Here is a 27,496-nt window from a genome sequence, read left to right as displayed (position 1 = left end):
CTTGAATAGCGGCAGAGGTGCCAGATCATTTGGAATCGCGCCGCTTCAGGTACAGACGGTTAACAGCATTCGAGGATAGGGGAGGCCTGTCCTTGCACCAGAGGTAATCATCTGCTGATGGGCACTGTTAAGTAAGAACAAACAGCTGATTTGTCCCAGCGCTTTCGCCTGCAGTCCCCCACTGTAGGTGTGCCCGAGTTTGTCCTTGTCCCCGATGCGGTCTCACCTGCGGTCTCACGTGCACGTCCCAAACGAAAGGTTCCTCGGTGGAAGGCGGAGGCACGATTGGAGAACAAGCGGCAGAAAAGCAAATCGTGCGCGGCGCACAATGTGGCTGTTGCAACAGACAGAAAGTCGATGCCAATGGCGACGGGACGCACGCCAGCGACACATGAAATCACCTGGGCGTAGAAGAAGAAAGTTGACGCGACGACTGGTGAGGGCCATGATGCAAAGGCTGGTCGCGCATTGGCTGCGTGATCAACGATCATCATTCGGCACACGGCGTGCAGACAGAAGATAGAATCAGGATAGGGCCTGAATTTAAGGAGGTAGCGCGGTGCCGATGAGTTTGCTCTCAATAGCGATATCGCGCCGGCAGAACTTCGACGAACAACGGCTGGTCTCAGGGCCGTGGGGGTGTGATTGCTATGGAGGATGACGATGGTCATATCATGTTTTCATCAGGGCCTGTTCTGGCGTTATCACGAAGAGAGACCCAGCGGAGCGGATCGCCAAGACATTTCTGCGGAGCAGAAGGACGAGCAGGAACAATACCGGATGAGGGTGCATCCAAGCCATGTACGATTGCAACGGGCGACCTGGCAGTGGTGAGGGGAGGACGGGACGTTCATCTCCCGAAGCCTCCATCGCCCAGAGCGAGCGTCATCTTTTGCCCTTCCATCACAATCAAGGCCGAGCAGGTGTTCGCACGCCTACGCTCCTCGCCAGCAGGCGTTCCGCGGAGAGCAAGTTCATTGGACGCCTAGGTCTGTTCAGGAGGACTCTTCCCCTAGACGCCGCCGATCGCTCGCTGGGCGCGACGATGTTGGCTTGCGGGGGTGTTGGGAGTTGAGCGGCTGTTCCTTACGTACAGTGACAGATGAGCGCGTGCCGCTGGCCTCACCGAAGGACGAGCGAAGGAAGCTAGAAGTTTTGCTGTTTCCATACAGCGTTCGGTGCAGCCCCTAAAGCCTTCGTTTGCAGGCGCCCGTCGCGACGAAATCCACACTCGATCTCGTCGGTCGGCTCCGCTCGCACTCTACACGCTGCGATTCGCAGATTCTAGGCCGCCTAGTCCTGAAGGGGGGTGGGCGTGAGAGGCTTTCGGGAGGTGGCAGCAGTGGCTTCGCAGAGGCTCGCAGGCCGAGCAACCACATTAGCGGCCATGACCTTGCGCGGCAGCGGACTCGACAGCTCGCCCGCTGTATGGCTGAGGCCGTTGTGAGCTCCGAGGTAGCGGCCGCTGCTGGACGGCAGTGGATCATCACGCCCTCGCGCCTTGATTCGCCGGCTCGTCAGTGGCGTGCAGCACTCGGCCCTGGCCTCTCTGCACCCTCCGCACCCTCGCATCGCCCATCACGCTCCGTCTTGCGTGCATCCACCATCCAACACCTCCAGGGTGCAAGAAGCGAAGGCGATGTAACCCTCAGGCCCTTTTGCTGGTCCTCGGCCTGCCAATTCGCCGCAGCGTGTGGGGTGCGCTAGGTCTCTGCGCCTGGTCCCCAAGGCCTTTGCTCGCCACAGACCGAAGCTTCACACCTGCAGGGAGCGCTGAACATGCGGGCACTGGCCTGCTGCCAGCCTGCCAGCAACCACTGCTCCCTCCCAGCATCTCACGATGCCAGACTCGCGCTTTTAATATCCTAGCGTGCATCCTGCCGCGGTATTTTGGATGCAACCCCTTGGCACATCAGAGCCCTTGTTCCCAGCCCTGATCTTATCTCAACTGGGGCCAAGCTCTCTTACAGCTAAATAATACCCACCTTGACGCACTTTTCCATTCTCCATTGAGATTTGCCCCTCGTCCCTTTGTATATTCTTTTTACGCATACTATACTTTCGTCCAACCATCTGCAGATGCTATTTTCTTTACTCCTGCAATAACTTTCCATCACAATATATCGCCTGCCATGGCCATGTCGTCATCTGCCACCCAGCCTGCTGAGGCCCAGAAGCCTGAGGCCACCAACAACGTTTCTGCAGCCCCAAAGAAACGGAGAAGGAGAGCACCGGCTACGGGCGCGAGCGAAGATTGCTTTGCATGCAGGAAGCGTCAGGTAAAATGTGACCGTCGTCGGCCGTACTGTGGACAATGTATTGAGATGGGAAAAGACTGCTCTGGATATCGAACTACCTTGACCTGGGGAGTGGGAGTTGCGAGCCGTGGAAAGCTTCGAGGATTGTCACTTCCGATAGCCAAGTCACCTACGCAAAACAACACCAGCGCCCAAAACTCCAAGACACAGACTTCAACAGCTTCAGTCTCCACTACGACCAGCTCGACGCAGCCTGGCGCTGCCAAACTTGAAACTCGAGGCAGTATTGATTTTGGCGTTCACTCACCAACGAGCCCCACGAGCCCCAACATGTACTCTGCCCCACAAGAATACCTCCATCTTGGTCCAACCAGTCCAATACCAATTCCTTCTCCCACCACACCAATGGGTTTTCCAATCCCCGGTTACGGGGAGCACGTGGAGGCATATCACCCGCATTCATCCAAATTGAGGCGGCCTCACCTTCACAGGGGTCCACTACAAAGACTGCATACTGCTCTAGCAGTCCCTTATGATGAGACGGGTTTATCGGCATCTGCTGGCTCTCTTAGCACCTATAGCGACAGCGACTTCCCTTCTCCTAGCGAATACCCGCATACTCCTGATGATTTTCCTTTCGCGGAGTCCTCTCTTCCTCCTTATCATTCCCTTATCTTTCACGATCATACGCCTATGAGTTCGACCGAGAATCTGCATTACCAAGAGGCCCCACGCTCGTTCCCAATCGCAGATGACGTTAGCTCGAGTATCAGCTCTGATCAGAGCATACAAGATTATGCTGAAGTCAATTCAGGGCAGCATGGCATGCGGTCCTCGACTTTTTCTGATGTGTTTATGGAGGGGGAGATGAATGCAAATGTTAATGGGTTGCCTCAGCCAGGCTACGCCTATTTACCCTCGGAGGGTATGTCTTCCATTGGTTCTGGTGCCCTATCTTCAAACGAATCCACGCTCACTGCTTCCATTCCTCAGAGTCTCTTTCCCGCTTCGCACCTTTCCCCGCGGACGCTATACCTGCTGGACTACTACGACAAATTTATATGCCCGGTACTGGTAGCTTTTGACTCCCCGACGAATCCGTATCGGATGCACGTGATGCATCTAGCGATGAGAAGTGAGGGTTTACAGAACGCTATTGCAGCCCTAGCGACGAATAATATACGCATGCGTGGTGGGATCGAAGGCCGCCGACTCAGTGGCGCACAAGATTTCCGACTCTTGCCCGATCATGCCTTTTCCCAGATGACAGCGCAAGAATTGCGGGAAATGCACGGTCGGCCGTCCCACGAAGAGAAGCGCTACAAGGCAAATTCAATAGCCCTACTGAATCGGCAGCTTGTGGATCCGAATGGCACTAAGGATGATGCCGTCCTCGCCACGCTTCTTATTCTCTGTCTCTTTCACGTATGCGATTCTGGCTTCACAAAATTTAAGACTCAGCTTGCGGGAGTGCAGAAACTGCTTAGTATGCGCGACAGAAGCGTGCAGTCCAATTTCGTCGGATGGATCGAGCTCTTTTTCACCTGGTTCGATGTAATGACCAGCACAGTCAACGATCGCGAAACAGAAGTCCAAGGGGATTCACTGGATATGACAAATCTTACAGCAAATTTGGGGGCCCTGGAGCATCTAGCGGGGTGTGAGGGTCGTTTATTCAAGCTCATTGCCAGACTCGGCAGATTGAACCTGCTAAGCCAAAACCGTCCAGTTCGGGAAAGCAATACCACACCTCGCGCCACGCCACAGCCAAAACGGAAAAGGGAATTCTACTCGTTTAATTTCGATAACATCGACGGTAATGGATGGGGAACGCCAGTGCATGAGCCTACGAGTCCGATTACTCCGACTGCGGATGACGCTCGTTCCCTATTCTGGGCGGAGTGGACCGACATTCGAACCCGATTACGAGAGTGGGAAATAGACCTGCGTCGTGGCGTGCATGCCAACTCATGTGGTGCAGTTTCAGCTTCACTTACCTTATCTCCAGCGCAAGCGGCACTTCTTCACATTAGTGAGAGCTTTCGGTATGCTGCGCTCTTATACACCGAGCGACTTGCCTGTCCAACACCTCCCTCTAGTGCGCTCAATCTTCAGAACTTGGTCACGCAAGGTCTATATCACATATCTCAGATCGGAGTCACGAGCTGTGTCAACAAGTTCCTCCTTTGGCCTCTATTCATCATAGGAACCGAATGTGTGGATGCCGAACATCGCGCCATTGTGCGACAGAGATGCGTCGAGATCCAACGAGAAAGTGGGTTCTTCAACAACCTCAGCGGACTAGAAGTCTTGGAAAAGGTCTGGCAGGAAGACGACGAGAGGGGAGAGAGGGGTTGGGAAGCAGAGTATAATGGACTGGACTCGTTCGGTGGACAGCAACAGGCGTTTAGGTGGAGAAAAGCTATGGATCGTGTGGATGGGGAGTATATTGTCATCTAATCGGTCACTCACAATAGGATCTTCACCATAGTGCAGGGTATTTGGCAAGAATCAAGATTATATGGGTTGGGATTGGTCGGGAAAAGGACTACAGGCTTTACGGATATGTGAGCCTCTTCACGGTTGGAAACTTTGGAAATCGGAACATGGATCACGAAAAAGCCTGGGTGGGAACAGAAGCTTTTGAATATCTTGCATGTTTGAATATTTCGTTGGGATAGGAGCATTGGTACCTGGCCTCTGTGTACCAGGATATATGTATCTCTCTCTGTAGAGTCACTTTCACGAAATGAATGCAATGCATGAATAGAGGGATCTCATCCAAGCTTTCCCGAAATCCTAAATCTTATCTACAAGAACTGCCGTGCCTTGGGATTTCGGATGCTGATTTTTTTTTTAAACCACACTATCAGTCTTATTCCTGTCATGTGAATACGATCAGCAAATAGGCATTGTTGAGTGATAGGGCGGATTTTCTCACGCACGGCCACGAGCCCTATCGTGTGGATACACAAGAGCATCATTTCTTCAACAATAGTTTGACCGGTCTCCGGCGTCGCGCATCTGGACACTTGGATCTCTATCGCAATATCCGAATCCGTAAATACCTACAGTAGTTCGCTGGAAGGAAAGAATGACCACGTTCACATGAGAGCTTTCGAACTTTCTCTACCAATGCCGCCTCATCGTCAACCCCCTTTCATTTATCATTCTGTCCTACCACTGTGGAGGCAATCTCACGCGCCGCCAACGGTACACACTCCTCCAACGCCGCTGACACCAGCGCGCAGCTTTGCTGACCCCTCCAACAAGAGCCAGGACCAGGTCTGGTGTTCAAGGAACCAGCTTTAAAAGTCGTGGTTTCACTACTTTCGGTCTGGTTTTTCTGTGGCTTGTGGTTGGCTGAAACTTCCGGGCACTGCGCCGGTGATGGAATTAGAGTTCTCGCGCGGGGTTTTTGGCTGTTCGGGGACGCCGGCGGATGAGCATTGAGGCTCGTATCGGGGTGTCGGAGGACGGAGGTTGTAGTTCGATATACAGGCCCTTGTTCTCTAGCGGGTACGGTGTAGAGGAATTCAGACTTAACAAGGTTTTGCAAAAGCATAGATTGCACTTTCCACTTCTCTCCGTGTTTCAATCCTCAAGCGCGGTCGACCGGATCCTGGATCCACCAGACGAGACAACTATTGATAACGGGAAGAGGGAGGGATCAGCGTTGATGTTCTCTGATCGACTCCCAGGTCTATCCTGCAGCCTCCGAGCTTCATGGTGCTGCAGTGACATTCTGTTCGTGCGCAGTCTGCCCACTCTCTCACGATCGCATGTCACTTGGAAGTGTGCAGCAAAGTGCATCAAGGCCTGGTACGGGCGGGTAAGGCGTTCTTCGCGCTCCTTCGCGCTCCGCTGCACACTGTCGGCGGGTTTTGGGTGAGGTGGGGGATAGAAGAGATAGTGAGTGATCCTTTACCCATGCCCCGCATTGGTCATCTTAGTGACCTCTACTCAGGTCACACTGCTGAAGAAACCAAGTTCCTTGGATTTTCGCTAACATACTCTAGTTGTTTGCCTTCAGGCCATTTCTTAGCTTGGATCTCCAGAACCTGGTCCGAATGCAAGAAGATTTGGGGGTGGGTTTATTCGGGGTACCAGTTGGATGGAACCAATCATATCCGAGGAACATCATTTCAATCCAACGCCAATCGCGGAGCAAGAAGAGCAATTCATATGAATATCCCATTGGATGAAGGCCCAGCCTAGCACCAGATGTGGAGGAGGCTGTCTGGTCTGCTTTGTCCCCGAGGCTGCAGACCGCACATGTAGGAACGGTGTCCGTACCTACATGTGAAGTTTCTTGGCCAGAGGTACATTCAGCCTTTAGGCTAGACCTTGCAGGATGCGATTCCTAGAAAAGAGCTAGCGGCTGTATTGCCCAGAAGGGTAGTAGGTGATGGTGACGAAAGAGACATCATCTGTCCATTCTCATGTGATTATCTGGGGTAGTTGTTCGTACGTAAAAGAGCATGGCGGAAGGTTTCGGTGCAAAGGACGTGAGGCAGAAGGACGAAGGCGCCCAGCTAGTGGCTTGTAAGGCCGTTTGGTGAAGCATAAGTTTTCATCTCCGATGTGTGGCGTGTTAGCTGCATGTCAAAGGCGGGTCTTGCTTCAGCGGCGTCGTGATGGCGCCGGGTACGGATACCAATACGGGTAAGGGGGCTGAGTGCGTTGGCAGCCTGTAAATTCAGGCGCAAACTGCCTCCCTTTGACGTGGGCGGCGATTTGGCGCGATCTCTGGAGTCTTCTCAGGCCAAGGCGCGCGCTAACACGATCGCACCAAGCGTCGATCGACGGCACGCTCGACACCATCCGTCACAACTCCACCAAAAATCAAGCTCGATCATCGAACTTTGGTCGTGAATTGAGGCTTGTCGCGTTAGTCATCATGATGCGGTCACAACAACACGCACTCTTCGTCTATCTCCTGTCTTCTTCTCTCCTCCAGATGAAGAGCGGAGACGGAACCTGAGTCTTCGGACATTAATGCGACGCTGCGTTCACTCCCTTGGACAATCCCGGGCCACACAACGAGCCTCATCGGCGTTCCTGTGTGTACAAACCCTACCCCTATCCGTCCGGATGGCCAAGCGCAAACGGTCAACGACAGCCGCAGCATCTTCAGTCCCTGACATCCCGCCAGCCCGCCACAGCGAAGTTCCTCTGCCAGGAAATGTCGCAATGCAGCGGCCCAAGCCACTGAGGCGTCAGCCATCCCAGCGCACTCGCGGGGCCAATCCCACCCGTATCAACACCAATGCCAACCCTGAATTCTTGGACGGTATGTCTGCATTGCAGGTTTCGCCTGACAGTGGCGGAGGCGTTCCCCTCCCTGCCATGAAACCCCGTGTGGGCAATGTTAGCAGTACGGGACCCAATTTGGATGCAGGTGCTGTTGCTCCCACATCAACCCATCCAGATGCAAATGCAACCACGGAGGATATTGCAGCACCTGCTGCAGGTCACCCAGAGCACGGCCCTGACAGGCAAGCACCAGGGACAGCTGTTGGTGGCAGTGCTGGAAATCGTCCGAACGCGAAGGATGCGGTTCATCCGGAATCTGAGACCACGCCGGTTGATCTACCTGGGCGCCAGCCTGGCAGGAATAAGAGACAAAAGGGCCCCTCGAAGCATGTGAAGGTGGACAATGCGGAAAGCAATAGCACCGTCGTTAATGACACCACTACGGCCACTGAGAATGCTGTGAAGGAGGACGTGGGGGTGATGGTTGATCCTGAAGCCGAGGAGGGGCAACCAAATCAGAACGCGGATGGGGAAGAAATCAAGGAAGTGCTGTCGAGGCCGCCGCCTGTCAATTCCGACTATCTTCCCCTCCCTTGGAAAGGGCGGTTAGGATTTGTAGGTCATCAGTAACATCCATCCTTTGTTGAGTTGGGGCTAATCGGCGATGTCTGATGTCTAGGCATGTCTAAACACCTACCTTCGCAACGCGAATCCCCCCATCTTCAGTTCCCGTACATGTCGCATCGCATCAATCCTTGAGCACCGACATCCACTTAAAGACCCCTCTCGGCCAGAACATCCCATAAAGAACAGGCCAGACAAGAACAAGCCTGCTGATGTGGCGAGAGGGCAGAAGTACGTTGAGGAATTGGGTCTCGCAAACGCTCGGGATATTATCAAGATGATGCATTGGAATGACAAGTATGGCATCAGGTTCATGCGCTTAAGCAGTGAAATATTCCCTTTCGCTAGCCATGGCGACTACGGGTACAAGCTCGCACCCTTTGCAGCAAACTCTCTCGCAGAGGTAGGTAGAGTAATCGCCGAGTTAGGTCACAGAGTGACCACGCATCCTGGGCAATTCACCCAGCTCGGTTCCCCTCGTAAGCAAGTCATTGATGCTTCCATCCGGGATCTCGACTATCATGATGAGATGCTTTCGCTTCTCAAGCTTCCACCTCAACAAGACCGTGACGCTGTCATGATCCTTCATCTAGGAGGTGCGTTCGGTGATAAGCCTGCCACCCTTGATCGATTCCGAGAGAATTACGCGAAGCTTCCGCAGTCTGTCAAGAACCGTCTTGTACTTGAAAATGACGATGTGGTTTGGTCTGTTCATGACCTGCTACCTCTATGCCAGGAATTGAATATTCCCTTCGTACTCGACTTTCATCATCACAACATCGTGTTCAACGCTGAGAAGATCCGCGAAGGGACAAAAGACATTAAAGAACTCATTCCTGTCATCGTTGAGACTTGGACGAGAAAAGGTATCACACCAAAGATGCACTATTCAGAACCATGTCCGGAAGCTACCGCTAGCCGGTCCAGGAGGAAGCATTCCCCAAGAGTCATGACCTTGCCGCCATGTCCGGACACTATGGACTTGATGATCGAAGCAAAGGACAAGGAGCAAGCTGTCTTTGAACTCATGCGAACGTTCAAGCTTCCAGGCTTCGATCTTTTCAATGATATAATTCCTCACGTCAGGCAAGACGAGAACAAGCCTGTCCAAGCGAAACTGATGGGGACTGCTATGAAGCGTGGTAAAAGGAAGAAGAAGTATGACTATGAGCTAGAGGCTTTAGACGAAAGGCTTACGGACGTGGAGGAAGAAAATAAAGGCGAAGTCCTTATACCCGAGGAAGAAATCGCCATGGGCGGACCAGAGCGGAGAGTGTATTGGCCTCCGGGTATGGAGGACTGGCTTCGGCCCCGGAAGAGGGTTATCAAGAAGAAAGAAGAAGGTGCCGCAACACAAGCAAAGAAGAAGAGGAAAACTGTAGCAATAAAGGAAACAAGAGTAAATGGGGATGTCAGTGGGGTCGGGGAAGTCAAGACCCCTTCAAAGAAGGCTGCATCTGAGAAGGGGGGCACCTCGGCGAAGAAGAAGACCCCAAAGTCAGTGCCTACCCCTTCCCCCACGGATGAAGAGAATGGTAGCTCGCCGCCAAGCGACCTTGGTGATGAGAAGAGGGATGTGCCGCTTTCAAAGAATCGCACCGCTCCTCCAGCATTATCGAGAAGGAGATGTGGCAGAGGTGCGAGTGGAGTGACTTACAAGGAGGAAGATGCAGATGAAGTGAACATGTAGACTTGGCTTGTCTGAATTGTGGTACCCAAAACACCAAACTGACTTCAGCAATGCTATTGTATCATAACCATTGCATTTTCACTCCCTTCTCCCTTACAACTACACTCCAACCCTATCGTTCCCCTTGAATCCATCTCCCTTTTCCCAACATCTCAAATACCCGCTCATTCCATTCCCCTCAAATATCGCCTACCCTAGCCAAAGCATATCGAAAGTATACCGTCGAGACGTCGTCGGAACACACACCCAATTCATACGTGTGTCCGTCCTTGTGCCAACCGTCGATCCTAACCTCCACCTTGCTACAACCCGCCTTCCTGTTCTCCAGAATACTTCGTCTTCCCCTGTCCAAGAGTTTCCATCCCGTTCGTCCCCACACTCACCGCCTTGTTTGCAATCGGATCACATCCGTCTTCCCGCTCTATCGTTGTCGGTGCATCTGTCTCAACCTTCAGCTTCTCACATATCATTGGTAGCTAATGTGCGGGGGAACCCTCGAATAGGTCTGGCTTAACCTGGTATGTGTGTGTGTGTGTGGCACGCATCGAAGCTATCGAAGATTCCGCGCCGGCTTCTTTGAACATACCAATATTTCTTCTTTGCGCTAGCGCGGTATCCGTCGGATATCTACGCCACACTTCTTATCTTGTTCACCTGCGCTTGCATCTGCCTGCATGCAGACTCGCTTGAAGTTGCTCGGCAGACAGCAGTATTTTGTAGTTCAGCACGCACGAACCGCTGGAAAGCACACTTTCACAGCAGTCGTGGATTCAGGGCTGTTGATCAAGCATATATATTAAGTTGATGCTAGTGAGACGCACGCACACGCGCGTGCTGGACATGTGTCTGGATTTGCGTTCCATGGTTGCGTTACTGAAGCTTAAGTTCTTTGTGCATGTGTGGTGTGCAGGTGCTGGTGCTGGTTGCACGCGAGGCGAAGGGCATGCGTGGGATATCGGACAGAGACGGAAGGTGCGAAGGGAGCGGAATTTGGCGGGTAGACACGGGTAACCATCTCTACCATAACCATGGCATGTGAGCAACGGATTGTGTCGAATGGTTGATTGCCTTATGGGATGTTGAAGATATTGCGAGGCTGGCACGCGATGAGGAGGGTTGGTCAGATGAGTGGTGAGCATGATGACTGACGATACTTGCAGGTGTTATCTAGAGGCAGATTTGGATGCTTGATGCCCAATAGCGCGATTTCCGCAAGAACTGTCTGGTCAAGGGCCTCGGAGAAAGATTTCCAATGGGAACTGTGGTGTAAGAAGTCTAAGGGAGTGGGTAGAGGTACGTATTTCCGAAAGCGGTTGGTGTGTGGTTAACCTGTGAATAGCGAATATTTTGAACTCTCTTTGTACTTGTAACCTCTGTTTGACGGACGCTGCATTCGGAGATGAAGTTTATGCTACAGACTGAAAGGTTTTCTTAGGTGATGATTTCAGATCTGGAGCCTGAAGGTGCGCGAGATGGGTGCGTGACATAGGTGCATGAGATGGATGGAATGGACTAGCGTTGAGCTAAGGAGTGAATGCAATTAATGATACTCACGTCTATCCTGCTCCGTATACTTCTGCATGAAAGAATTGGAGCACGAGGTAGGATGCCTGGGAATAGTCAGATGCCGATGTCTTGTGGGTGGGAGGTACTATATGGCTTTGCGGACTACGTCAATTCGCATGCCATCAGCCTTGGGTAAATTAAATCTGGGTTGAAAGTTGACCTAGCGCCGAAGGAGTCAAAGACGTCACGCCTGCATCTATATATTAAATCTTGGTAAACGATACACCTTCAGTCCTCATTGACATCGCGGTGACTTGCCTTCCCCAATTTCAAGGATGAATTTGAAGGAATCATTATAAAGAAAGCTAAAATTTTGAAAGGTTATCTAACAGAAATTGTATTGAGTTTCCTTTACGTTAGTGATTCTGGCAGTAGGAGTTATGTGAACTCCAGCACTGGTACGGAGTAGGAAAATATCGAAATTCTTCAACAGGCACGGAAGCAATCACAGTCCCGATACCCCGCCCCGGCTTAGTATTGATCCCTGTCTAGATGCTATGAAGACAAGAGTATTATATACGGCCGAAGTCGAAGTGGTAGATTGTAAGTCTGGCTCAATACTATTATAAAACAGAACAATCAGCGGTAAGGATTCCAAGCGGCATCAATCTCAGGCTTGCTCAGCGGAGCCCGTGGACTCCGCGTATCAAAGAATCTGGAATTGAAAGCCACGTTCGGAAGTCGGAGGGTGGAAGTCGGCGAATCGGGGCACGGGCCAACATCATGGCGCTGGTTACGTCCGCAGACGATCTTGTGTCATGCCACTTCGCGTCAAAGAAGGTATTGAAAAGATTGCCTGGCCTCTTCCAACATGTCGCTCCATACATCGTATTTGATATGTTTTGTCCTTCTTCATCAACAAAACTATTCCGCTAAACCTACCTGAACAATTGCTTCACAATCCTTCAACTTAACACTCAGCGAGAACAATTCCCCTTACCCCTCGCGAAGAAGACCCATCGCAAGTCATTCGAAAGGAATTAGCCTCCTTCAACGTAGCGACCTCGTCCTTCCACTTTCAACAATGACATCGCTATTCCCACATCCCCCCTATGCAGAAGACCAGCCACTCTCCCACGAAATCCTCTACCTCCATGTCATCCGTGCAGGCGCCATGATGGGCTCTGTTTTCCCCCTAATAACCGCACCTTCATCGTTGCTCGTCTCCCGCTACCGACACGCAACGGCGTTCAATGCCTCTACTCTAATACCTCGACTCCTCACACATTCAGCACGTGGACTCGTCATCGGGTCGATCTTTGGAGTTGTTGCGACGTTCGCTCGAATGCGAGGGAGGGAGGAAATTGAGTGGAAAGACCGTTCGTGGAGGTTGATTGAGAATAAAGGGCAGGTTGAGCAGGATTGGTGGACTTTAGAGGGAGCTGTGGTAGGCGTAATTACAGGGGTATTAGCTGCGAGACGAGGGAAGATGCCGGTGGGAATAGGGAAGGCAGTTTTGAGTGGTGCGGGGCTAGGGATGGCTTCTGGGTTCCTAGGAAGTGTTGTCTGGAGACAAGGCGTTAAGGGTGGGAAATTTGAGTAGGAGAAGCAGCGGAAGTGTTGTGGGGATGAAGGCCGATTAGCTTGGAAATCGCTGGTCGATGTATACGGCATGGTTGTGCGAATTTGGTAAAGCATGTCTTCTTCCTTCTCCACTTTCCAAGCATTTCAAAATCGACTCTTTGATTGGTTAGACTATACGTCATCCCCGACTGAGCTCTGAATAAACTGTACTTGAGCCCTTCACAATCACTCAAGCTCCTGACTAGTCGACGATCCTTCCCTAGTACAACTAGGTTTTGAAGAAAACCCGGGGTACAGCACGTAGAATTAGCCCCGGATATAAGCACTTGTAGGTAATCATGGTCGCGGATCCGATGGCAGACCAGCAATCACTCACGCTTTGAGCCATAGGAAAGCCGGAAGTAGTTTTCGGGCTCTCGACAACAAAGGTCCTCTTCCGGCTCAATGTCATGCCTAGCACCTCCTCCCCGCAATTGATTGAGGGGTACATTCTACTTACCGCGGATATCATACCATCAGCATGGATATAACGTAGATCCCTCTCCAGCTTCGAATCTTTATCTAGCAAAAAACTATCAACACCAGTTTATCAAAATTGGAAAAGTAACAGCTGCCATGTCAAACACAAAAACCGTCCGGGTCCCCCACCTTGGCGGCATCGACGCCGCTTACCAAATGCCAGCTCCGTACGATAAATCAAAACCCACCCTCATCATGGTTAATTCCTTCACAACGTCATCAGAACTCTATCGCGACCAGTACTCCAACGAAGATCTTACTTCCAAAATGAATCTCATACCCATTGAACTCCTCGGTCACGGGCAGACTCGCGCGGAGAACGAGAACTGGACGTATTGGGACACTGCAGTTATGAATGTGCAGGTAATGGATGCGTTAGGGATTCAGAAAGCGTTTGTGTTAGGGACGAGTCAAGGGGGTTGGATCACAGTTCGGATGGCTTTGGTGGCACCGAAGAGAGTAGGAGAATTTCTAACGCAATGGCATCAATTTTTGTTGTTATTTCCCACTGATGGAAAATGGATCCTAGGCATCATCCCATTAGGCACATCTCTCGATTTCGAATCTGACCGCACGCGCTCCCTGGGATGCTGGAACGCTCCCGATCTCCTTACGCCCACCATCAACGAATGGACGACCAACGACCAAACTACAGATTTCCAGCCAAGTGACGAGTATTGTAACTTCTTGGTTGACATCGGCTTTGGAAAGAACTGTTCGAATGATGTCAGGGAGCTTTGGAAAAAGACGATCAAAGGCAACTACCAGGGTGACTATGGAAGGAGAAGGGCACGAATGGCGGCGATTAATTTGAGGGATAGAGATGGCTTGCATAATAGGCTTTGGGATATTAGATGCCCGGTGCTGTGGCTACATGTAAGCGTCTCCATTTTCAGTACATACCGTCCTTTTCTTTAGTTTCTAGTATGGTTTCAGCAATGTGGGGTCCGAACCAGGACTATCCTGTCTAGAGAGTGTGGTGTGTGCGAATATGCCTTCGGGAGAAAACCAGAGGGTTCTACATTCCTACCCCTGCCCGTTTGTCCAGTATAGCACCCGTTATCCCCTCAACATCTTCGGTACTACGGCGATAGCGGATCTCTGGGCTAGTAGAGAGGGCTGAGACGATATAGTTGGGTGGAGGGTTTTAGAGGGTAGGATGGAAGGCAGCTATTATGTAGAAGGACAAGAACAATTCTAGAAGTATGCTACAAAGATATTTAGCTACAATTATTTCCTACATGTCGTATTCTTATATTAGAAGAAAGTGCTGGAAGGGGTTGTGAGAGCAGGGCTTCCAACGGGCAGTACTACAGCCCGTACAAAGTGAACCGTAACAGTCACGTGATCAGTACGAACGTACTGAGCCCGTGAGCCGTACTGTACGTTTAATAATACCCTAGGTACAGTACGTAGTACAGACTATATTACCCTTTTAGAAAGTTTATATAGTAATTTTAAAAGAGTAAAAGAGCTCTAGTAAGTAGTAAGCTTTTAAGAGTTTTTAAAAGAGTTTTTAAAGCTTTAATTAGCTAAAAAAAGTTTATAAAAACATGTAATAAAATTTTTAAGTTTTTAAACTATTTATCTATAGTTTATTATTTTAAAAATGCTTATTACTAACTACTTTTATTAAAAGGTTATCTATTAATAAACTTTACTACTTTATAGGCTTTATTTAGTTACTTAAATACTTTTATTATTTATTTTACATAGTCTTATAGGCTGTAGAAGTTAAAAGCCTTTTACACTATATTTTTTACTTTATTTTAAAATAGTATACTGTTTGTAGCTAAAGATTAATTATAGCAATTTTTAAAAACTATAATTATAATACTATCACGGTTATGTTACAGCTATCTAACCCCTGAGTACCCTAGGCTTGGCACGGGGTATATAGGCTCCTCAGCCTCTGTACCTCTGCCTCTAACCCTAAGGTTTACTCTTGTTACACCCCTCTATCCTGCATTCCCTCTCTGTGACCTCTGTTTCCTGCTCGATACCTCTTACAAATACTAAAGTTAAGTTTATAATTAACTAGAATAGTTAATATACTTATATATTTTATTACTAAAGATAGCTAAAATAAAATTAAAACTTTTAAAGCTAAAGCTTATTTGTATAGATTATGTAAGCTGTAACAGTTACAATACGTACACCTACCTCTCTTCCTCCCTGCCGTACGAACGTACTCAACATCTCACCCGTACAGGCCTCAAAATCGCCCAATCGTACAGTACTACGCCTTGCTGGAAGTGCTGTGTGAGAGAATAATATTTTCCAATGCTCATTAGATAAAAATATACTCCTTTATCTAAACCCCTTGCCATCTTCCTCTGTTAGACATCCTCTATCTTAGGCAGTAAAACTGAGATCCTAGTCTACTGAAAGTCCTATACCAACAACATACTCGCTTCGTCCGTCAAATATCACAGTAGATCCGGTTGAAGTGAGTAGTCAAATCCCTTGACTTTTTAAACAGCCGTGAGCAGTCCGAGGAGATAAATTTTCCGTCCCCATCCTTTCTAAATCCTTTTGCAAAAGCAGTATTCATACTAGTATCTTAGGAATTTATACTTTCCGGGAAATTTGAGCTTGCAGCTTACAAATTAAGGCATTGTTATCTTTGCTGCCATTTCTTATTCCTCTCTCTTGTGAGCTGGCTAGGGCAAGTCTGAGGGGCTTTTTTTGGGACTACGATTGGTCGTTAATTCATCTCCGTCTTCCCCTTTATCCTCGTCGTGTGTAGGGAGTTGAACGTAGTGGTCGGAAAAGATAACCGGACTATTCCATAAATGTAACGAGGAAGTCCGTAATAAGATTGTCTTCAATTATCTACGTGATGCTTGCGCAAGGTAAGAGTCTCAGGTATTAAGAGATTCGCCTGCGAAATTATGCAAGTTGAAAAGATATAATTGAACGAATGAGTGACTTTCAGATGCCGATCCTGGAGCGAAAGCTTGTCGGAATAATACTAGTACGTATGAAATAAGAGAATAAACAAGGACATATCAGGAAGGATGTGTCACTTAAACCTCACTCTGCCTGTTTGCGAAAAGATCTGATTTGCCTGGCTCTGGCGGTACAAAATTAGGAAAGGGCCAAACCTCGTAGCCTAAGTTCTTTTCGTGAACGGATGGATGGTTATGGTAATGGCCTGACGTAAATTGCGACAGCCCACTAAACACGAGAGTTCTTTAACAGAGCTGAAGCATGAAGTTGAAGTTCCTTTGCAAGGCTGAGGACCGTAATAGGCTTTGGCGCAAAAGTGGCTTTCAGCCTTCTTGGTGTCACCTCTTCATCTCCCCACAGTTGCCTGTCTGTTCAAAAGAATTTGTTCTCGGGATCAGTATTGGTATGAGAGGTTATCTACATATGGAAATGAGAAGCGAGGTCCATGAGTTGGGAAGTATAAGAGAAAGCCGCTCTACATTGTGGGCCACTGCGTCCCCCGCATGGCTAGAATAGCACCTTTACACTTATATCTTAAACCACATAGCCGTTACATACCTCCAGAATGTCACCTTCATCCAGATTTATTTTAATTGGAGGCTTCGCATTGCTGGTATGCTTTGCAACTGGCTACCCCATTGCATTTACATCCTCGTCTTGGGGACTCCTCAGTGGAATCCTCACCCGTACCGAAAATGACTGCACAACGCACAAGACCATTATCAAAAAACTCATTCTTTTCAATCTCGAGGCGTTCCTGGCTGTCCTCTTCGGTGGGAACCGGCGACTGGGCTATTGTGGTCGCAAAAGGTATCCCGGAGACAACTACACTATCGATTTCAATATCTTCACCCTCATCTTCAAGCTTGGGGGTCTTATCGCGACGACGTACGGGCTCGCTGTGATTACCCGACCTCCTGGAGGTGATGCTCGAATCTGGGATTTTTTCCAACTGTGGGCTATTCGACCACGAGCGACGCCATTCATCTCGCTCCTTGGATATCATCGTGGGTGGACTGGTGCAGCCTTCTATTCCTTCGTCGTGGATTCAATTATATGTCTGATAGCTGCGCAGTTCGTCGGAACTGCAACCATGGTTTCGGGAGACTTTGCGATGGACAAGGGGAACTGGCCGAGTTATCGAGTTGGTGCAGTGATTGCGTTGATTCCGTTGATATTTTTTGTTATTGTAGGACTTGCCATGGCTGTGTTTCTTGGAGCGGTGGCGGTCTGTTGTGGGCCCTGTTTTGCTTGTCTCGCCTGTTGCAGAGTTTTCGAACATGGTCAGCGAGAGAACGAGCCGTGGACTATGCCCTGGGAAACCAAGGATTTTCTCTGGTACACTGGGTATGTGGTTCTGTTCGTTATTATGTACGTTGGTAGATGGATGATGTGGTCTGGGATGCCGCTGGAGTTGTGGTGCCCTATTATGGCAAACCGCGTCGATCTCATGATGGGGTTGAGTCCGTTCGCAATTCAAATTGGGATGATGCTGATAGATTCAATTTCAGAATGGGTCATATAATGAGTGTCAGGTATTGGGTCGTGAAAACTGTAGGCAGATAAAATATCGTAGCAATTGAGAGATAATAAGATCGAGGTATTAATAAGATGAGGTTTAGAAAGCCCACAAGTATATTTTGTTACCAGGCTAGATTTCGGTGATTGAAGTGTAAGAGGAATGGAGTCATGTTAGCCCCCCCCTTAAATGCTAGCCACGTAGAGATCCGTACAGGTCTACCTAGCCCTTTAAATTGTTATGTAAACAATAAAGGTCCACGCTTTATTTATTCTTGTTGCTACGACTCGGGGGGCTGTTTTATAGATGGGTCAAGGATGTCAACTAGTAGGAGACCCCTGGCATCCATGACGTCCTCGGTCCTTAACACCTGGGGGTTTGTCGATGGCATTTCTCACGACGCTTACCAACATAGTATCTGCACTAACGGTAGTCTAGTCTATATTAAGATGCATTCTGCAAGCCCTTTCTTCCATAGTTATGAACGTGTCATCTGTTCGTAGAGAAGAGTGTGAATAGGTTATGAAGTGGGAAGACATTCCTGTACTGCTATTGATTGAAGCGTGTAGAATTAGAAAGAAAAACACCCTCCCTCTCCCTCTTCCTCTCCTTCCCTAACAGCCTTATCCCCTCATAAACTCCTTACTCTACGGCCCTAAACAACCCGTCCCTAATTGCGTTTGGGCTAGCTCTCATAGATCCCCGCGCCCCAATGATCCTCAAATATCATATATCATTCTAGATGCACAGCCTTCTATATCACCAACCTCGCCATCTCTTTCTTTTACCTCTCTGTGTTCTTAAACACCCCAGCGTAGCTAGTCACGATGGTCATGAAGAACGGTATCTCCGCGAGATTGCCGAAGAAGGATATGAAGAGATTGGGAGGTATTGGAGGGAAGACTACCGGCAGTCAAGGAGGGATTAAGCGCACAACATATGTTGGAGGTGAAGAGGTCGGCACCAATTAGTATGACCATGACGAGCCCGATTGGGAAGAGGAGTGCGCCGAGGAGGCGGAATAGGCCCGGGGCGTTGGTGGGGTTTAGGATTGCGCAGTCGGGGAGATATTAGTTTTTAGGTTAAGCATGGGGATTGTAGTGAGATTGGAGAAGGGGTAAGAAAGGGGAGATAGAGTGAAGATATATAGTACCCGAAGTCTAAGCGAGGACCCGTGAGGCAGGAGTTGATTGACAGTTTATCTATATGCTTTTACACTTTTCTAAGCCCTATTCGAGAGCAGAGTTCTACTGGTTGTTGGGGGGTAAAGGCGTCTATGTTGGAAGTTGGCAAATGGAATATTGCTTTCGAAGCGGAAGCAAACACAGGAGAGGCCTGGGGAGGAAAGACTGAAGGATATTAGACAAAAGACCACAATAGGGTGTATTTTAAGCTGTAAACTGGGTAGGTGAAAGGATGTATCTGTTGCTTGTGAGAGCCGCTTCTTCGTGCCCACAGATAGGTAGCACCCTCTATACTTTAGAAAGAGTGATACTACCTCCAGTATAGCGATCGTCATCTGAACATGCAGACTCCGGTTAAACAAAACAACAGTATTTCTGTGCCCGCCAGAGAAACTTCCCCAGCCAAGCTCCCCAGCCAGCCAAAAAAGGAATCTTACCTTCAATCAGTTGGACCTCCGAGATGGAAGGCCAAAGAGGGCGGGAATAGTCGCGGTGGGCTGTGAACTTTGAAGGAAAAAAGCAACGTCATATTTCTGGGGTCATACTAGGCCACGGTATTTGTGATTTCGGTTCAAGATGGAAATAGAGACAGGAATGAGACGCTGGGGTGGAGTTTGACACAAGGACCTGCTGTGTAGATACGCTAGCGTTCTTGTGCACGGTGGGCGATGCGCAAGCTCTAGAATGCGTGTTTTAACGGGGAAAGCTGAGGGATGTTATGTCAGAGTTTAAGTTGACTATTTTGAAGTTCAATTATATCCTAAGGATTGAGAATTAGGACGTACAATTGACCGAGAACACACGCTTACAGTAAACTCCTAGAAACCCCATCCCTTCGAAGACAATCTTAACAACGCCGATGCAATGATCTCTCTCAACTACAGTGTATAGGGCTCCTGTTTCCAGGTCACCCTTCTCTCATCCCTCATCCGATCAAACCTCAGCACACTCTGAAGTAACACTTGCGCTCCTAGAGTGCAATCCTCCGGCTTGCAGTACTCAGCGGGGTTATGGCTGACTCCCTCTCTGCAAGGCACGAATATCATGCTGGTTGGACATCGCTTGCTGGTATATACGGAATCATGTCCGGCACCGCTCGTCATCTCCAGAAGTAGATTCTTCGAGTTCTCTCCGAGGACGCTATGGGCGGCTCTGCTAACAGCTTCAATGCAGTCTGGATGGAATAGTGTGGCTGGGGAGTCGAAGTCTTGGTTGATGGTGATAGAGCATGGAAGGCCCTTGGTGCAATCTTGGTTGGAGTTAAGAATGTCTTCGCCGGCGGCGATCTTAGGAAAGTCGTTTTCGATGTGCTGGAGCATTCTTGCTACTGTGTGGTCTTTCTGTGCGCGGATGTCAAGACTAAAGGATACTTCTCCTGGAACGGTGTTTGTGCTGCCTGGCTTGAGGTTGAGGATGCCGGTGCTGGCTAGACACCCATTGGCGGTAGCAAGACGGTGTGAATGGATGACCATTTTCGAGGCTGCAAGAAGAGCATCAGCACGACTCTTCAGGTCGGTGGTCCCTGTGTGGGTATCCCGTCCTTTGACATTGACCGTGAGCCACTTGTAGGCTTGCACGCCCTTCACCACTCCAATCTTCTTATTTGCCATCTCAAGAAGAGGTCCTTGCTCGATGTGCAGCTCAAAGTGTGCAGCCATAGGCATGTTGTTGAAACTGGCTGGGGTCTCACCCAAGTAGCCAATTCTTGCAAGCTCTGAAGCCATGGTCGCGGTACCAGGATGAACTTCGCGGAGGTTGTGGGCTGTCTCCTGGGGAATTGCGCCAGCCCATACACCCGAGGAAACTATGGAGATGGGAAAGCGGGCACCTTCCTCACTGTGCATTCCTGTCAGCATTGCGTCGATCAGAGCACGTGAGGAGCTTACTTTGTCCAATTTACCACTCCAACAGGATATTCGGTCTCAACCCAATTGTCCGCCAGCACCTTCAGCATCTCCACACCAGCTGCGACGCCTAGGATGCCATCGTATCTACCTCCGCTCGGCTGCGTGTCCAGATGCGACCCCACGAAGGTTGGGGGCCCATCGTTCCGAATACCAGGCCGGATGGCGAAGATGTTGCCCATAGAATCCACCGTTGTATGGCAGCCCAATGCCTTCGTGGTCTGGACGAACCAGTCTCGGGCTTCTTTGTCGGCGTCTGAGAGAGCTAGTCGTGACATGCCGGTTTCTGTCTCTTCCTTTCCCCACTTCTGACCCGTGCCCCATTGACATGTATAGTGTATGTCCTCCATTAGCCTGCTCTGATTGACCTTCAAGCTAGAGAGTAGCTCTTCGTGCATCTCCTTTGTATGCAATTGCCATCTCGAGCTCGCAGAAAACGCCCGCCATGATGCTCCTGTTCGTAGTGGAGCCAGACATGGCCGTGTCCAGCTCCTGCCGGCGAGCCTCAACGCAGCCTGAAACCTGCTAGCTGGCAATGCCATTGTAGATTGGAGTCAGAGGTGAACTGCAGTGAAGCAACGCCCATAGCGGTGGACTTGAACTGTTGCGTCGATCCATGGCATGACATGACCTCTAGGATGAGGAGACCTCGCCTGCAATCGATAAGCGCCATGTGATTGGCCAATGCGCAACCTCAAACAAACCCCACCCCCCCCATGTTGGGCGTCGATCTCTATTGGAGCGACGATGTGTTTTCTTTCTTCCCATGTATCACGGTGCTTACTGGTGATTATGCTGATGGCCAGAAAATATTGGGGCAGTACATCTTTTCATCTTTACATTCACTATTCTAGCAAAACCCGTCGAGCATGAAAATCTAATCTCAAACCTCATTTCCAACAACCCCAGCATACAGATCTACGAAAGATCCAACACCACTCTCCCCTTCAACTTCCCCTCAAACATATCCTCAAAGACTCCCGTCAGCCTATCCATCTTCTCCGTCCTAAAATGCGTCTTAACTACTCCCCTGGCCGCGAAATCCAATGTCTCAATCGCTTCTCTCCGACTTCCCACCGCCACACCAACAATCTGCAGTTCCTTGGCCACCATCAATTGTGGCAGGGCGCTCTTGATCGCCACTGCCTCGCCTTCTGGGATCCCGACGCAGACGACACGTCCTCGGAAGCGGAGGAGTTCGGCCGAGGTGGCGTATGCGGCATTGTTGGCGGTTAGGACGAGCACGGCGTGGGCGCCTAGACCACCTGTGAGCGCTTTGACAGTCTCGGGTATGTTGTCTGTGCCGTCGATGGGGATGAAGTGCTCTGCCCCTGACTCTAACACAATGTCTTTCTTTGAAGAGTGATCGATGCCGATGACACGATGCCCAATTGCTTTAGAAGAGAATTGGACGGCGAGATGGCCTAAGCCTCCTCCAGCGCCTAGAATAACAACCCAGTTTCCAGATTCCGCGCCGCTTTTTCTAAGAGCGGAGTAAACTGTGACTCCAGCGCAGAGCATGGGTGCGGCCGCGGCTGAGTCGAGAGCGTCTGGGATGGGAGTTACGTAGTTGGCTGGGCCGAGGGCATACTGCTGGAAGGTCCCAGGAGTATAATACCCAGATATTTTCTATGCTCCATGTTAGCGTACAATTATCACCCCCCGTATTCCTAGGTTTCCTCCTAAGACAAACTGTAGGCTCGTAGGTAAGAAGAAGTTTAAACTCACCCCGTTAAAACAATTTGCATCCGCGCCTGCAAAACAAGCTTCACAGCTCTCACAAGTCCCTGCCATCCACTTAATACCAACACGGTCTCCTATCTTCACGGCAGAGTTCTCAGTTCCAGGACCCATCTTCACGATCTTGCCCACGCCTTCATGACCGCCGACTTGTCCCGGTTGTGTCGGTGCGGGTAGAATCACCCATGAGTTCATCATGACGCCCATATCTGAGTGACAGACACCGGAGTGGGATCTGTGAAGCCGTTAGATTTAAGACTCGAATAGAGAGAATGCCAAGGGTGACCTGATATAGGAGAATAATAGCGGAGAGGAAATGCTAAGGATGGACAAATGAGCAGAGGGAGCAAAACGTACAAGTTGATGAGAACCTGTCCTGGGCCCGGTTCTGGCATATCCAATTCCTCGATTTTAGTCGAGATGCTGCCCGGCTTGTCATAGACGACCGCCTTATATTTCTTCGGTAAATCCACGTTGCTCATGGTTGTGCAATTAATGGCGTTGGTGTCTTAGAAAGTTGTAGTCGGCTTTATCGGTCCAAATATGCAGGAGAGCTATGGATAGAAGAAGACCTTCAGAAGGAAAGGAGAGAAGCGAGATCAACAAAAACCCATGAGATGACGGAAGTCCATCCACACATAAGCGTACCCCTCACCCTCACCCTCAACCAAAGTCTCGTACCCCTTACCCACGTATAGTATCCGGACCCACTATCCCTTCTTCACCCTAATCCTCACCTCATCTCGACCGAGCTCTAGCGGAGATGGACGTACGCGAGGATTGGCAAAGCAGCCACCCCAGTCGCCTGCCTCGGTCTTGGTACATCTCACGTCGCTCCTCGGACTCTTTGTCGTGCCCCTCACCTATCATCTACCGGGAATGTCTTTACGTCAAGTGACAGCTTGCCCAGTAGGTGGGGAAACGACCCGGTTCGGGTCCGTTGTGTGCTGCATGCGGTTCGCATTTCGGGAACTGATGCGGAATGGCTGTGATCCGAAAGAGGGACTGTATGTGATGACTCGCGGTGTCTGAGACGGGACATTTGATGGCCGGTGGCGGGCTTGAGGGGATGTGGCAGAAGCTTTAGCCACAATCTAGATTTAGTCATACCTTCGAACTTCTTCTCGATAGAATTTTACCAACGCAGTCAAGCATGTTCAAAGACGGAGTTGTAGTGTGAAAAGCTCAAAGTAGTCATAACTACAAATACAATTCCCAGAAACCGCGTGCGCCCCTCAAAGTGAAGTCTCCGCACAGCGGCCTTGAAAATCGATCTTTGGCGTGGTATAGTATCGTACAATTACATTCGTTCAAATGAATAAGGGCTGGGGGAAGATAGGAGGAAAGCAACCAACGATGGGACTGCCATTAACCATAAAAGAAAATGAGACTAGATTCTCTTTTTTTTTGTCCCCCAAAAATACCCATCCTCCTTGGCCTTTCCATGCTATGCAGTTCGTTGTCGTGCTCACGTCGAACCATTACGGTGTCCAAAACACCGAGATAAAGTTATTAATCAAATACAAAAAATGAATGCTTCAAGCAGCCTGGTTGGTACAGAAAGGACTTGCCAAGAGATCGTCAGCACTGGGACGTGCCTCATGATCGATGAGGAATGTTTGTGAGAGGAAGGCCTTCGCGTCTTCGCCGGCATTATCGGGCATTGTTGGGCTCGCATCACCGCTCCCACCGATCTTGAAGATGGCTTGTAGTTGAGTACAGTTGGGATGAGGATGGCTGCCAGTAAACATCTCAACAATAAGACATCCAAGCGACCAGATATCGGCCTTGCGAGTGTAGGCAGTTTGGCGAACAACTTCGGGGGCCATCCAAAAAACGGAGCCTTGGAGGGAGACTCGCTGACCCTTTTTGCCACCGCCCGGTCCATTGAGAAGTGTGGAAGCTTCGACGCGCTTTGAAATGCCAAAATCAGAGATCTTGACTGATCCTTTGTTATCCACGAGAATGTTGGCACCCTTGATATCTCGGTGAATGATATCCCTAGAGTGGAGGTATGAAAGACCTTGGAGAATCTGGCGGACAAAGTTCTGGATAAGGGATTCTCCCAAGGGACCGTAATTGACTAGCATAGTGGCGACGGAGCCGCCAGGAACGTATTCGAGGAAAATGTTCAGGTGGTGATCATCCGAGTTCGAGCCGAGGTATTGCACGATATTCTTGTGCTTCAGGTCACGGAGGAGGCCAATTTCGTGCTTCAGGGCCTCGACCATGTTCGTCTTCCTCTGGTCCATTTGCGAAGTTCCCGAGGGTGAAGGTACTTCAACTTGCTTGACAGCCATTAGTTCGCCCGTGACTGCGTGCAGGGCGAGATAGACACTGCCGAAGGAACCCTGTCCAATCAGGGCACCCTTCATGTACTTGACATTCTCCCAGGAATCTTGCTCTAGGTACTCGGAGAGCTCGTCGTCGTATTCTTCCCCATCCTCAGCAATAGCCTGTGAGAGGCGCTTATTGAGCGAATCACCATTTTCGGTATTGCCCGCGCTGCTGCCAGCCAGGCTACTACCACCGTCGTCGAAGTAGGATTGTAATGTAGTATGTCCTTCGGGGTCGGTAATTGCAAGAGTATCGGAGCCACTCTCTCCGCCGAAGGAGACATACGATTTCCGGTTTGGCTCAAGGGGCGATTCCTCTTCAAGAGGCTCGAGAACAGAAGAGGCAACGGAGTCACGGTATCCAGATTGAGAGGGCAAGCCAAGCCTCATGACAGAAAGTGGACGCAGAGGTCGTGCTTGGCCGCCACTCTGCTGGAGCCAGCTATCGGCAATGGATGGGAGAGGGGGAGCATCACGAAGACTCGATGCAACGCTAAAGTTCGATGCCATAGAAAGGCGGGACGCTGCACGGCTGAGACGGCGAGAGCGCCTAATAGACATACGTATCGTCTTATCAATTTCATCCTTTTCCACGTCTGGGAAGTACGAAGTGAGATCTGATGTGATGAGTTCACTTGGAGGACGGGCTCCATAGAACTGCTTGAGCTTGCGAGCTCGGGCAGCATGCAGTGGTGAACGAGCAGGGCCTTCTAGATCCTGAGCAGTCGAGTGGATGTGTCGCTCCCGCTCCCTAGCAGACGTCGGGGAGAGGGGATAGCTAACAGCAGCGAGCGATTCGCCAGTGATTTTTTCAATCTTGATTTGGCTCCTGCTGCTGGCTGGTACGATAATGTTTTGAGTCTGCTGTAGAGCCTGCTGTTGGTAGATGCCAGCAGCAGTCTTCAGCTGATCGTCCTCTGGTTCTCCGGTATGGATCTTCCGTAGGATAAGCCTCCCTCGTTCATGTCGATTGCGGTCGTTGCAGAGGCGAACGAGCTCACCGTCAGTCAGTCTGCGGCATAGTGCAGGGTTCGGATCAACTCCGTCGAGGACATAGAAGCAGTAGTTCTTCACGTGGGCTTCGTTCAGCAGCCCCTTCTTCAAAGTCTTCAGGATGATATCATCCGCACTCTTGAAGCCTTCGATGTTCACAACTGATGTCCGCCCTGTGTCGTAGATGACACGGATCAGAGCTTTGTCATGGGGCAGAATAGCACTGTTTGTGGCACTATCGAAACTCGGAGTGCCACGCACGTGATGAGCAAATCGAGCTGTCTGAGGAGTCTCGGTAGGCGTGGTGCGTTGAGTGGATCCATATCGTGAATTAGTGTTGGCACTGCTTGAGGCGCTGAGCGGATGGCCAGAGTAAGACGCGCCGAAATCCTTCTTGCCCGGGTCTTTGGGGCTGTTCATTCCGCCATGACGTTGGGACCTGAGACCACGGTTTTCCTGATCTACGAGGGGTGAGCCTGGCCGGGAAGGAGACTTGGCGCCGTATGAGAGTGCCGACGCATAGTTGAGGTCTGAATTGGTGATCTGGCGTGACATGCGCTTCTCTGACCTAGAGCTAGTGGGCATTGAACGAGCGGAAGGTAGGGGTCGAGGGGAGCCGGATGATGGTGGGGTGAAGGCAGCGGCATCCAACGTCGCGAGCGATTGCTGCAACACCGGTCAGTCAGCTGTAAGCGAAGGGTGGGTGGTGGTAGTCAGCTTACCCTATTTGAAGTCCGTCTGGAGGCCTTCTTGTACTCCTTATTCCGGAGCTGTTTTGCCTGCGAACCGATGCGGACACGGTCGCCGACCTTCTTGATGCCCATATCCTTGAGGTGTGTCTGGTCGATCTCCATGAGAATCTCGCCGTTGATGTGGTGTTCTGGCAGGGTTAGCTGAGGAACAGCAGCGAGGGAGGACGACACATACTCTTGAAGAGCTCAATGTGCTGCGAGCAGTTGATTCGCATCAACCAATCGCCGACTTTGTCTTCGTCCCAATGCCTGTACGCGTTAGTGTAGTTGAGCTAAGCGGGCGGCCAGGTTAACATACCTGACAGAATCTGGGGCGTCGTAGACTTCCGAGAACTCAGACTCAGTGGGGGACGAGAAGAAGGCATGCTCGGTCCGCGCGGCCGTGGCATGGTTGCGGTAGCTCGCCACGTTGGAGCCATACTGGGTCGACGACTGTAGGGAGCCTCCGCCGAGGGAGGGCGCGGGGTAGGGCGACTTTGAAGCCAGCATTGCCATATGCGATGTGCAGAGAGGCCAGATGGATGTGTGCAACTTGTGACGCAGGTGCTTGTGGGACCTGCAAACGCACGCTTCGCTTGTGTCGATGTCGGATTCGGCGGTGGCGTATCAAAGACGCATGGTGAGGTTGGCGGGCAGAAATGGAACTGAGATGAGGCGAACGAGAGATTCGAGATAGAGT

At 50.3% G+C, this 27,496-nt stretch overlaps 10 protein-coding genes across 10 annotated transcripts; 7 read left to right on the top strand and 3 right to left on the bottom strand.

Moving 5' to 3' along the window:
• The first annotated feature begins 2,004 nt into the window (after positions 1 to 2,004).
• Positions 2,005 to 4,722, top strand: BDR25DRAFT_108972 (uncharacterized protein). The gene has a single exon (XM_033683543.1). It carries the CDS (start codon positions 2,133 to 2,135, stop codon positions 4,716 to 4,718), a length of 2,586 nt encoding a protein of 861 aa, XP_033540342.1. The 5' UTR covers positions 2,005 to 2,132; the 3' UTR covers positions 4,719 to 4,722.
• A 796-nt stretch (positions 4,723 to 5,518) lies between these two features.
• BDR25DRAFT_108980 (uncharacterized protein) lies at positions 5,519 to 6,239 on the top strand. The gene is made up of 2 exons (XM_033683544.1): positions 5,519 to 6,170; positions 6,226 to 6,239. The coding sequence occupies exon 1, from the start codon at positions 5,701 to 5,703 to the stop codon at positions 6,148 to 6,150; it is 450 nt and encodes a 149-aa protein (XP_033540341.1). The 5' UTR covers positions 5,519 to 5,700; the 3' UTR covers positions 6,151 to 6,170; positions 6,226 to 6,239.
• Positions 6,240 to 6,856: 617 nt separating this feature from the next.
• On the top strand, positions 6,857 to 9,903 carry BDR25DRAFT_108982 (UV-endonuclease UvdE). Its single transcript, XM_033683545.1, has 2 exons — positions 6,857 to 8,129; positions 8,194 to 9,903. Exons 1-2 carry the CDS (start codon positions 7,257 to 7,259, stop codon positions 9,826 to 9,828), a joined length of 2,508 nt encoding a protein of 835 aa, XP_033540340.1. The 5' UTR covers positions 6,857 to 7,256; the 3' UTR covers positions 9,829 to 9,903.
• A 2,277-nt stretch (positions 9,904 to 12,180) lies between these two features.
• Positions 12,181 to 13,229, top strand: BDR25DRAFT_108961 (uncharacterized protein). Its single transcript, XM_033683542.1, has one exon. It carries the CDS (start codon positions 12,419 to 12,421, stop codon positions 12,935 to 12,937), a length of 519 nt encoding a protein of 172 aa, XP_033540339.1. The 5' UTR covers positions 12,181 to 12,418; the 3' UTR covers positions 12,938 to 13,229.
• BDR25DRAFT_108959 (alpha/beta-hydrolase) lies at positions 13,196 to 14,660 on the top strand. Its single transcript, XM_033683541.1, has 2 exons — positions 13,196 to 13,246; positions 13,309 to 14,660. Exon 2 carries the CDS (start codon positions 13,534 to 13,536, stop codon positions 14,353 to 14,355), a length of 822 nt encoding a protein of 273 aa, XP_033540338.1. The 5' UTR covers positions 13,196 to 13,246; positions 13,309 to 13,533; the 3' UTR covers positions 14,356 to 14,660.
• Positions 14,661 to 16,894: 2,234 nt separating this feature from the next.
• BDR25DRAFT_347243 (uncharacterized protein) lies at positions 16,895 to 17,914 on the top strand (the record flags this gene model as incomplete). The annotated part of the gene is made up of 2 exons (XM_033694248.1): positions 16,895 to 17,736; positions 17,773 to 17,914. Exons 1-2 carry the CDS (start codon positions 16,955 to 16,957, stop codon positions 17,912 to 17,914), a joined length of 924 nt encoding a protein of 307 aa, XP_033540337.1. The 5' UTR covers positions 16,895 to 16,954.
• Positions 17,915 to 18,225: 311 nt separating this feature from the next.
• Positions 18,226 to 18,712, top strand: BDR25DRAFT_362839 (uncharacterized protein; the record flags this gene model as incomplete). The annotated part of the gene is made up of 3 exons (XM_033696634.1): positions 18,226 to 18,396; positions 18,428 to 18,451; positions 18,530 to 18,712. The coding sequence occupies 3 exons, from the start codon at positions 18,226 to 18,228 to the stop codon at positions 18,710 to 18,712; spliced, it is 378 nt and encodes a 125-aa protein (XP_033540336.1).
• Positions 18,713 to 19,970: 1,258 nt separating this feature from the next.
• Positions 19,971 to 21,538, bottom strand: BDR25DRAFT_245648 (amidase; the record flags this gene model as incomplete). Its single annotated transcript, XM_033685892.1, has 2 exons — positions 19,971 to 20,928; positions 20,979 to 21,538. 2 exons carry the CDS (start codon positions 21,536 to 21,538, stop codon positions 19,971 to 19,973), a joined length of 1,518 nt encoding a protein of 505 aa, XP_033540335.1.
• Positions 21,539 to 21,860: 322 nt separating this feature from the next.
• BDR25DRAFT_298059 (alcohol dehydrogenase-like protein) lies at positions 21,861 to 23,346 on the bottom strand. The gene is made up of 3 exons (XM_033689047.1): positions 23,094 to 23,346; positions 22,725 to 22,971; positions 21,861 to 22,625 (listed from the first exon to the last, which is right to left on the bottom strand). The coding sequence occupies exons 1-3, from the start codon at positions 23,216 to 23,218 to the stop codon at positions 21,915 to 21,917; spliced, it is 1,083 nt and encodes a 360-aa protein (XP_033540334.1). The 5' UTR covers positions 23,219 to 23,346; the 3' UTR covers positions 21,861 to 21,914.
• Positions 23,347 to 24,274: 928 nt separating this feature from the next.
• Positions 24,275 to 27,312, bottom strand: BDR25DRAFT_319999 (protein kinase byr2; the record flags this gene model as incomplete). The annotated part of the gene is made up of 4 exons (XM_033691871.1): positions 24,275 to 26,731; positions 26,788 to 26,945; positions 26,993 to 27,066; positions 27,116 to 27,312. The coding sequence occupies 4 exons, from the start codon at positions 27,310 to 27,312 to the stop codon at positions 24,275 to 24,277; spliced, it is 2,886 nt and encodes a 961-aa protein (XP_033540333.1).
• Positions 27,313 to 27,496: the final 184 nt, after the last annotated feature.

This window comes from Lindgomyces ingoldianus (genome assembly GCF_010093535.1).
Source record: "Lindgomyces ingoldianus strain ATCC 200398 unplaced genomic scaffold BDR25scaffold_59, whole genome shotgun sequence".
NCBI classification, from domain to species: domain Eukaryota; kingdom Fungi; phylum Ascomycota; class Dothideomycetes; order Pleosporales; family Lindgomycetaceae; genus Lindgomyces; species Lindgomyces ingoldianus.
The sequence above is the reverse complement of the archived record's forward strand: the minus strand, read 5'-3'. Positions and strand labels throughout refer to the sequence as shown.